The sequence below is a fragment of the Microchirus variegatus genome (assembly GCF_963457635.1).
Source record: "Microchirus variegatus genome assembly, chromosome: 2".
Lineage (NCBI taxonomy): Eukaryota > Metazoa > Chordata > Actinopteri > Pleuronectiformes > Soleidae > Microchirus > Microchirus variegatus.
Genome location: NC_139803.1, coordinates 42,703,757 through 42,713,568, shown reverse-complemented (window position 1 = coordinate 42,713,568; position 9,812 = coordinate 42,703,757). Strand labels below are relative to the sequence as shown.

The 9,812-nt window shown below is 42.1% G+C and overlaps 1 protein-coding gene across 1 annotated transcript in view; it reads left to right on the top strand.

Annotated features, from left to right (window-relative positions):
- Positions 1–336: 336 nt before the first annotated feature.
- Positions 337–9,812, top strand: part of LOC310944973 (diacylglycerol kinase delta) — a gene marked incomplete at both ends in the record, with an annotated part of 70,652 nt that continues 61,176 nt past the window's right edge. Inside the window, 2 exons of the mRNA XM_083910843.1 lie at positions 337–429; positions 1,500–1,604. Coding sequence (XP_083766969.1) covers positions 337–429; positions 1,500–1,604 — 198 coding nt within the window. The remainder of the gene's footprint in view (positions 430–1,499; positions 1,605–9,812) is intronic.

Here is a 9,812-nt window from a genome sequence, read left to right as displayed (position 1 = left end):
CGTAGAAGAGTTGAAGGACAGTTGGTTTTGAACTTCCACGAAGGAGCCGCCAATCCATCCAACCTTAAAAACCCCCATCATGCTTTTCTCTCCTCGTCAATAATGAATTCCTTCATCTTTTTCAGAATTGGCTCTGGATTGGAAAACAAGGACGAGCGTGGCGTCCCGGAAACCAGCTGTCCCGTTCGTCATTCTCTCCTCTGCCCCGTCGAGGTTTCAAGTCTTGCCAATTTTCATCCCTTCCTCATCATCCTCCTCTGCAGCTGCCAAACTTTTCCGTCCATCTCCACACCTTCGGACGCCCCTCGTCGCCCGCTGCTCCCCTTTTGACCGAACATGGCGTCCAAACTGAACCCCAACGTCCTGTACGTGGCGGAGCCGGGCGAATCGCTGGGGTCGCCCCAAGCGGACGCAGAGAGGACGCACATCGTAAGTGGTGCATCGTAAAAACATTTAAAGCTACGAATGAGCGGTTGTCAACAAGGCATACCCGATGTTCTGCCGAGGTGTTCCACGGGGTCGTGTCCACGGCATGTTAAGGACAAAATGTTGGGCCATCCCAACGGATTTGTGTGAATGGGGCTCGTAACTGGAGGGTTTTGCGATCAAATCCCTACCAGGTTCAAGGCCTGGGGTACCCTTGAGCAAAGTTACCCAATCCCCATTGCTCATTGGACACTCTAAGGCCCTGTCCCAATACCTCCCCTAACCCTACATTTTCCCCCTAACCCTAGCAAGGGGAAATGCGATTTTTCCCTTATAATCAACCCTCAAAATGTAGTGAGCTCTGATGCGGAAGTGGAAGATGAAATTACCCATGATGCTTTGCCAAATCAGCGACCATTTATGAAAGCAGCTAGCTAACTAGCTAGCGAGCGGCTACCTGCCGAGCGCCCCGAGAGAGCACGCCCGTCATGCAGCTCTGCGTGGCGGGCGTGCGCTCTCGAAGTACCCGGCAAACAGCCGCCAGCTAGCTCTGCTACATGTGGGTAGTTTTTGTCAGTGTTTGGATGTGTGTACCGGCGTTCACTTGAACACGAATACCCTGGACTTGTCAGATTTCAATCACATTCGCGATATAGCGTTTTACGAGGACGGAGAAAAAACGGCGTTGGCGGAAGAAAACAAACAGTTGTTACGCCGGCATTTTTCCATTTAGCCCGGTAAATGGGAGGGTCCGGAGTATCAAATTTGCGGATCTCCTGCTAATGCTAGCTGTTCCGCTCTTTCAGCTTTAAAAGTGGTCAGTTCTGTAATTATTTGCAAATGATTTAGCATCAGTGTTACTTCTATCGTACTTTAAAACTGTTCTATGTCGTAGTTCTTTCTCAACGATCCAACATTGGATTGTTCTTGTCTAGGTGTTCCACAGGGTCTTGTTTCTGAGACCCGAAGTTTTGTTGAAATCCTCCTCACGTCCACGGTGTTTTATGTTTTTGTTGTCGTAATATCTCTCAGAAAAATTTCACATTTACTTGACTTCACGTTGTTTTTCTCAGGCCGGAGAAGCCGGAGAGGAGTCGTCGGACAGTGACGGCGAACAAGAGGAAACGTCGCACAAACTGATCCGCAAAGTGTCGACGTCGGGACAAATCAGGGCCAAGGTAGGCGCAAACGTGAGGGTGGAGGTGAATGTGTGTGTGTGTGTGTTTGGACGAGAAAGAGTAGCTTCTGTGCTGCTCTGGAAAACCTTCAGGGTTGTCGCCTTTTAACCAACTTCTAGCTCATTTTTCTTCTTAAACGTTTCGGGTGTGTCGGAACTTACATGAAGTGTCAACGGCTCATCTTTTTTTCCCTGTGACTTCATCGACACCTAAACTGCTGATCTTATTATCAACTTGTTTGAAGTCAGCTGACTTCCTGCTCGGGCCCGGTTCACTTCCTGTCTTTGTCACGTTCTTCGCTCAACTTCTTCAGCATGAAGATGAGTCATGTTCTGATCTCTGAGAGTCAATGACATTGTCACATTGTATCTCTGGTGGCTACTTGTTGGGCTTTACTGTAAGATATTGATGTGTGAGATTAGCCTCTTACTGGAACACACACACACACACACACACAACTGACTCATTAGTTATTGATGAGCTTACGTCCACAATCAGAAAAGCATTAATTGAAAAAGTAAACGCAACAACGACACGGTTCTCCATTCACCATTTAAAACAGTGATGTATTATTGCCATTGGCTGTTGGCCATAAAACACGCTTGGATCAATAGGAAACATGGGATACCTGTCGCCATGGCGACTGCGCGCCGTAATGTTGTCCTGCATGTTCCTGGAGTCGATACCGGTATTGGATATCAGTCTGCTATGGATTGGATAATCTCTTCAGACGGACGGCACCGTAACGTGGTGTTTGGAGATGTGATGGTTGTGCCCATATATGGACGTGTGGGGAAACTGTGTGGCTGAAACCGAGGTTGTCACGGCTACAGCCCCAGAGAATTATGGGTTAAAAACCAGGATCATAGAGTACCGGATTATTCACTTAAAAACTGTTCAGTGGTAAAAGATCAGACCTCAATTTTACTGGAGAGATGTCATCATGGAGCTGCCTTCCCATTGGTCGACAGCAGTCAATGGGAGTAGTGGTAGTTGTGCGGTCAAAGTTTACAGTGCGCTGATTAGTTCTTTGTCAGTGTGGGTTGATTAGATTGTGTGTACCTTCAGTCGTGCGACCTAGATTAAGTTAGTTTGGGATTATCTTCACTGACAACGATGGACTCGATGGGATTAATGTTTGTTGATCTCTTTGTTTGCTCGTGAACTTCCTCCCCGCAAGCCAATGGTCTGCTCCATAAACAGCCGAAACCAGGAAGCGTCAACGGATGTTAAGTGCACAGTTGACGTTTGCAACAGTTTCTGCTGATTTGTGACGGACAGCCAGAGAAAGCTCGTTCTTGGATTTGCTTTTGGTTGGAACGATGGTCAAGCTTTGCTGTCCCTTTGAGGGAGATGGTCACATCTTGATCCTCTAGATCGAGGCCATTCAACTTAAGGCCTAGGGGCCCATTCAATTTGGACCATTAACCCATAAATAATGAATGTATTACTAAAAAGTCAATAAAACCGAAGCTTTGCCACTTTGCTTTTCTGGCACTTTGCAACACTTTGCGTCCCTTTTTGGCAAATACTATCACAGTTGTAATTGTAGGCGGCCTATGTATGTACCAGAATGTTTTGCACTATGAGCCAACTGTAGCAGTGGTAACCTGAATGTTGGTGGTTTTGTTACTTACCTTTTTTTGCACAAAACTAGCAGCCACTTCAATAAATAAGCGCTAAATAATTTATAACATTCTGTATCCGTTTACTGTACATGCAACAAAAATAGTAGTACAGGGGTTGACAGCCTTCCGAAAAGCTGGCCATTTTAGTTGAATAGCCCCCTAGGTACAATACGATTTGCGTATATAGTGCAAAAATAGTTGCAGTTACAGTACCACCAACATTTGGGTATAACAGTCACAGTTGGCTCTTACAACATTACAAACAATATTTAACGGTGCAATGGTTACAATAGGCTATTTTTGCAGAAATATAAGTAACAGTACCGATAATATTCAGGTACCAAAATACGCAAAAAGGCTTTTTAATAATACATTCGTTATTTATGGGTTAATGGGCCCGCGGGTCGGTCCAAATTGCTTGAAGGGCCGGATCTGGCCGCCAGCCCTTAAGTCGATTAGCCTTGCTCTAGAGCATTGGTTCTCAAAGTGCGGCCGGCGGGCCAATGGCGGACCGCAGAAACATTTCTGGCGGCCCCGCAATGAATTACAGTTGATAGTTTTAATCCAGGAGCTACTGAGCTTGTTAAATCGTTTATTGGACATTACTGGATACAGACCAATAAGTGTAAACTGTAGAACTGCAATTAAAATGATTATAAATGGGATTTCTTTCTGGGTTTTTTTTCTTTTTTTTTCCTTTGGTGGCCCTCCGTCCGATGTTGGGTTCCTAAATTGGCCCTCAGGTATCAAAACTTTGAGCACCCCTGCTCTAGAGTGTCCTCAACATGAGTGGGGGCGACCAAGGACGTTTCCAAGTAGGATTATTGGCAGCCTTGTGAGATGGCGTTCTTATTCTTGGAGGTCTTGACCAAGATGGTTGGTGAGGACCAGAGTGAGACAATGAGTGAAGGTTTGGACATCTAGGTTGTAGGGTTGAGACTAGAGTGTCCTCATGTGTTTGTTTGTTTGTTTGTTCACTGCTCACCCCCCCCCCCCCTCCCCACTTCCCCGCCACCGCGCCTGTTCGCCCTCAGTCACGCCTCGCCTCATTGTGTCCCCTGCCTGTTACCGTACTTGTTAGCGAGTCGGCGTGTTGCCGGCACTTGTTAAGGAGGTGCTAATTCTTATCAGCTGTGACATGACATCCCCGACACCGCTGATTAATTCAGCTCCTCGGTCGAGTGTCGCTAAATAATTGTACAGATGCGGCCGGGTGTCGTTCCTCAAAGGACCTGCCGTGTCATTTCCATTCCGCCGGGGAGGACGTTCAGCGCCGTAATTGAATATCTTAACTGTTTTTGATAACGTGGCCTCAGAGGGAACGAGTCGGGGAGATTTCACCCTCAAATATTACTGGGCATTTTTGCGGTTTTACGACGTCTGGTTCACGGGTTAACGAAAGCCCGTCCGCTCTCTGCCAGGTGTGCGTTTGATGGACCAGCGCTCTGCTCTGTTAAAGCTGCTGTCTTTCAGTCTGCGCTGTAATCAAAGTGAATGTCACTGCAGAGATTTGCTAATTATCTGACGCCGTAAAAAACTCGAGTTTCTACCAGACGAGACCTGTGGAAATTGATTCGCTGAGTGTGTGTGTGTGTGTGTTTGGTTGTTTCGACATCTCTTTGAACCTTTTCTGTTTTTCTACCAAAGACTTGCACTAACTTGTTTGTCTGTCGAAAGAACTCAACCGAGCTGCTTCCGAAAGACGAAACTTATACCTTGTATTTAAATGCCCTTTTTACCTAATTCACTACGGACTCTTGGAACGGAACATAAAAATGTTGGCTCAAAGATCTGATGGCAGCGGCACCGGGACGGATTTATAAATTGAAATAATGCCAGTGTTTAGATCTGCGGGGTGGACGAGTCAGACCATCCAACGCTAGCATACACGATGTGTCAGTACTTTAACTCCAGCAATGGACCTCAAAGCTGCGATATATATACAAATACTGCACGTATATATATATATATATATATATATGTGTATAACACATCCAGAGCAGACATAAAGGATGTGGCGACCCCGTTTCACTTTCGGTCTTTTTCACCAACAGCCAGATTCATCAAAGCAAGAAACCTACGTATTTGCATTGTGTGAGCCTCGAAAACAGGGGCGGGGGGGAAAATAATGGATTCACATATGAATCGTGATTCTAATCATCCACCATTCTGAATCGATTCATAAACTTCAACTTTTTTGAAAAAAAAAAAATATATATATATTTTAAAGTTTCTATTTTGAAAAAATAAAAAAACCACCAGTTTGTGTTATTTGTATACAGTTTATTTTCGTAACTTCTGGGAGAAAAAGGCAGCTCGTTTAAGCTTTTATTTATGCAAGTTGTTATTTTTTTGTACAGTAATTAAGTTTTTATTTGTTTTGAATGAATAAATGTTAACTTTTGTCTTAAAGGTGCATTATGTAATAAATCTAAAGCAACTGCAAACCATAAAAATCCTCCTAATATGTCACAGAGACTCAGGAATAATGTTCATATAACAAACTGAACTCACCAACAACAACAGTACAGACAAAATATTTTCCATTAAAAAAATATATTTTGCAGACTGCAAATCATGTTTATGTTTTGAAATCATGTTTTGGCGTCATGTGGCGCCATCTACCGCCGTCTACCAATCATTGCAGTCAGTAGAGTCTTAGCTGCTGAGCAACCGCGGGTTGCCAGTTACGTCAGAAAAACGAAACCTAAAAGACCTCGGTGTTTTGAATTTGAATGTAGTAACCGTTTTTGGCCACATTCTTACATATGGCGCCTTTAAGTTTGCCTTTGTGTGATCACATTATCACAGTATCTTATACAAACTGTATTGTTTTGATGCCACAATTTGCCTTAACACACTATGCATTGTGTCAACTTTTGAATCGAGAATCGTATGAATCGAATCGGTTGAATCGAGAATGGATTTTGAATCAGATCGTGACCCTAAGAATCGGAATCGAATCGTGAGCCACCCAAAGATTCACATCCCTACTCGAAAAGTGGTGACAGTCTAACAAATAGCTTGACTATTAGTGATGCTAATGTAACGATAAAAACTTAAAGGTGCCATATGTAAGAATGTGGCCAAAAACGGTTACTACATTCAAATTCAAAAGGCCGAGGTCTTTTAGGTTTCGTTTTCTGACGTCACTGGCAACCCGTGGTTGCTCGGCAGCTGAGACTCTACTGACTGCAATGATTGGTAGACGGCGGTAGGTGGCGCCAAATGACGCCAAAACATGATTTCAAAACATAAACATGATTTGCAGTCTGCAAAATGTTTTTTTTTTAATGCAAATATTTTGTCTGTACTGTTGTTGTTGGTGAGTTCAGTTTGTTATATGAACATTATTCCTGAGTCTCTGTGACATATTAGGAGGATTTTACGGCCAGTTGCTTTAGATTTATTACATAATGCACCTTTAAGCATTAAGTTTTACCTGGAGTTATTTTTCCCGGACCTTTTTATCCAAGGTAAAAGTTGCCGGGACTAAAATCACTGGTAATAATTACTTTACCTCACGAAAACCTACGAAATAAAACCCAAGTCATTTAAGATAAATAATATTTAGATATCTAATTATACCTCAAGATATCTCGATTTCTTTCATACATTAAAATGTTTTATCGCGTTACTGTTCAGACTAATGTTTCTAATTCTAAAACTGTTGTTTGTGCATCTAAATTATACATTAATATGAATATAAGACGATGGAGCACCTTATTTGTCTTTGCTGTAATGGTAAAGACCTGACGATAATGGTTTGGAATCATCATTATTAAACATACGAGAGTGTAATGTCTGAATGGTAGTGAGTGTTCAATCCTCATTAGGATGGAAGTGCACGTCTCCCAGTGCTTTTTACTGCCATCACCATAAATCCACAGAACATACTTTAGCTCTACATGTAGCAGCCTGTCAATAACGCACATTAAATCCAGATATACGACGTTTTACTACAGTGGAGCGCAGCGCCATTCACAGCCTCGGTATCGACGATCGATAGAGCGATTGCACCTGATAGCCGTGTTTTGATCATACGAGGGTTTTGTTTTATATACTTTCTGACCTCTGTGCGGGGTATTATTCCCAAAATAAGAGCCCCAAAAAGCTGTGAATAAATGTAAATAATCTGTAATTAGTTTTAAAACATTTAAACTCAGTGTCGTAAAAAGCATATTGTGATGTTTGCTGATTCGCCGTTTAATTAGCTTACGGCTTACATGCTAGCAAGCCGGCGAAACGCACTAGCGCTAGCTTGACAAACCCTTACATTTGTGTTTTTCGGACTGTGAGTAAATTTAATTAAACAAAGAGTTATATAATCAGGGGATCAAACACTCTCTAGCTGAATTTAGCTAGCTATTATTCCCAAAAATAAAGCTAAAAAAACAGTAAATAAATAGAAATAATCTGTAGTTAGTTTTAAAAGAATTAAACGGTGACATTTATTTTTACCATTCAATTTACTTCCCTAAGAAAGTTGCAGAGTAGCTGTTTTATTAGCTTACGGCTTACATGCTAGCAAGCTAGGGAAACGTGCTAGCACTAGCTTGAGAAATCTTTCCATTTCACCCACGATTGGACCGCAAAGTTGTGTTTTTCAGACTGTGAGTCAATTAATTAAACAAAGAGTTATATAATCGCGGGATGAAACACTCTGTAGCTTTGAAATTAGCAAGCTTTTATTCCCAAAAATAAAGCTAAAAAAAAACTGTGAAAAAATAGAAATAATCTGTAGTTAATTTTAAAAGAATTAAACTGTCATTTTGATGTTTAATACTTATTTTAACCATTCACTTTACTTCCCTAAGAAAGTTGCTTAGTTGCTGTTTAACTAGCTCACAGTTTACATGCTAGCCAGCTGGGGAAACGTGCTAGCGCTAGCTTGCGAAACCTTTCCATTTCACCAACAATTGGACCGTAACGTTGTGTTTTTCAGACTGTGAGTCAATTTAGTTAAACAAAGAGCTGGAGGAAGCTCACTGTAGCTTTGCAACTAACTAGCTATTGTTTTTTGCTAAGTCATCGTTAGCATGCTAGTTTGGAGTGACTGTGTTTTGGAATTTTCTGCAGGAATTATTAGATTTATGTATCGTATATTATTTTTGGCTAGCCCCAAACTTCTCAAATGGGACGCGACCAGTGTTTTGAGTGATAAATTACGTCAAATTTCTAAGCCGCGTTAGCACTCGGAGCGTTAGCATTCACGGCGACGTCTCTGAAGTTCCACGCAGCAAACAGCTGTTCCTCTCATTATTATATCCTGCTTCTCCAAACACTTCTTTCCCCCTCGTTCTTCATTATCCAAACTCTCATCGCACGTCTTTGCCGTCACTCGTCACTTTTCATTTCCCCCCGAAGTCTCGGGAGATTTCTCCCGTCCAGATTACGATCTAAAAAGAATGAATAATGCAAACTATAATTGGACCTTTTCTTTTCAGATCTGACCCACTTTTCTCTCTCTCTCTCTCTCTAAAGATCTTATCTGGCTTTATATTATTATTATTATTACTAATTATTTTTGAATGTGAGGAAGAATCAATAATGTGTTAGATTTTCTCTCATTCCTCGCGCGTTCGTCTGAAATAGCAGCAGCAACTTCGGGTTATATAAGCAGTCGGTGACCAACAAGTTAGTGCTTCCATTTTATTTATTTATTTATTTATTTTTATATTTTTATTTATTTATTTATTTCTTTTTAAAATGGATTTCCTACACTGGTGCTTTGAAATCACAGGCAGAAATGTGTGTGTGGGTGTTCACTGCAGTGGTGATGAGGACGAGATATAGTGTGTGTGTGTGTGTGTGTGTGTGTGTGTGTGTGGGACAGTAAACAGAGATGGCTTAAGGAGAGTGTGTGGGATGGCCAGTGTTGTGTGTGTGTGTGTGTGTGTGTGTGTGTGTGTACGCACTTTGATTTATGCCCTTGGCTTGATGTGATACAGCTGCAATAGTGTGTGGGTCAATACTGAGAGATAGAGAGAGAGAGAGATGGAGGAAGTGATGGAAAAGAGAGAGAGAGAGAGAATATAACTAAAAGGAAGATGGAGGAGGATGGATAGATGGATGGATGGATGGATGGAAAGTGGCTGTGATTCACTCTCCGTCCGGAAAAGCCGTCGCTAACACAAACGTTCCGTGTTTGTCGTTCCTTTAAGACACGGATGTGTCAAACTCCAATGACCTGGGGGAGCCAATGAGCATCCAGTCTGGTCAAAAGGGGGCCGGCCTAGAGAAAACGACACAAAAAAAACGGGGGGGGTGGGGTGGGAAACCCAACTGTTCACGAGCGAGTGGGCAATACAGGATGTTCATGATGATATTTGACAGAATTTCAAAGTAAAAGCGCTTGTTTTGATATAAAATGGCGTGCACTTCACAATAAAAAACATATTCACGATGCACAAAAACGGATAAATAATGACGAGGATAACCGTAACTAAAGAAACTTTAATGCTAATATTTTAATTACCATTTAAAAATATTGCTAGCAACTGTATTTAATGTTATTCGTTATATTATATAATATTCTGTTTATTAGTGCTGGGCACGCTAACGCGATAACGACGGTTAA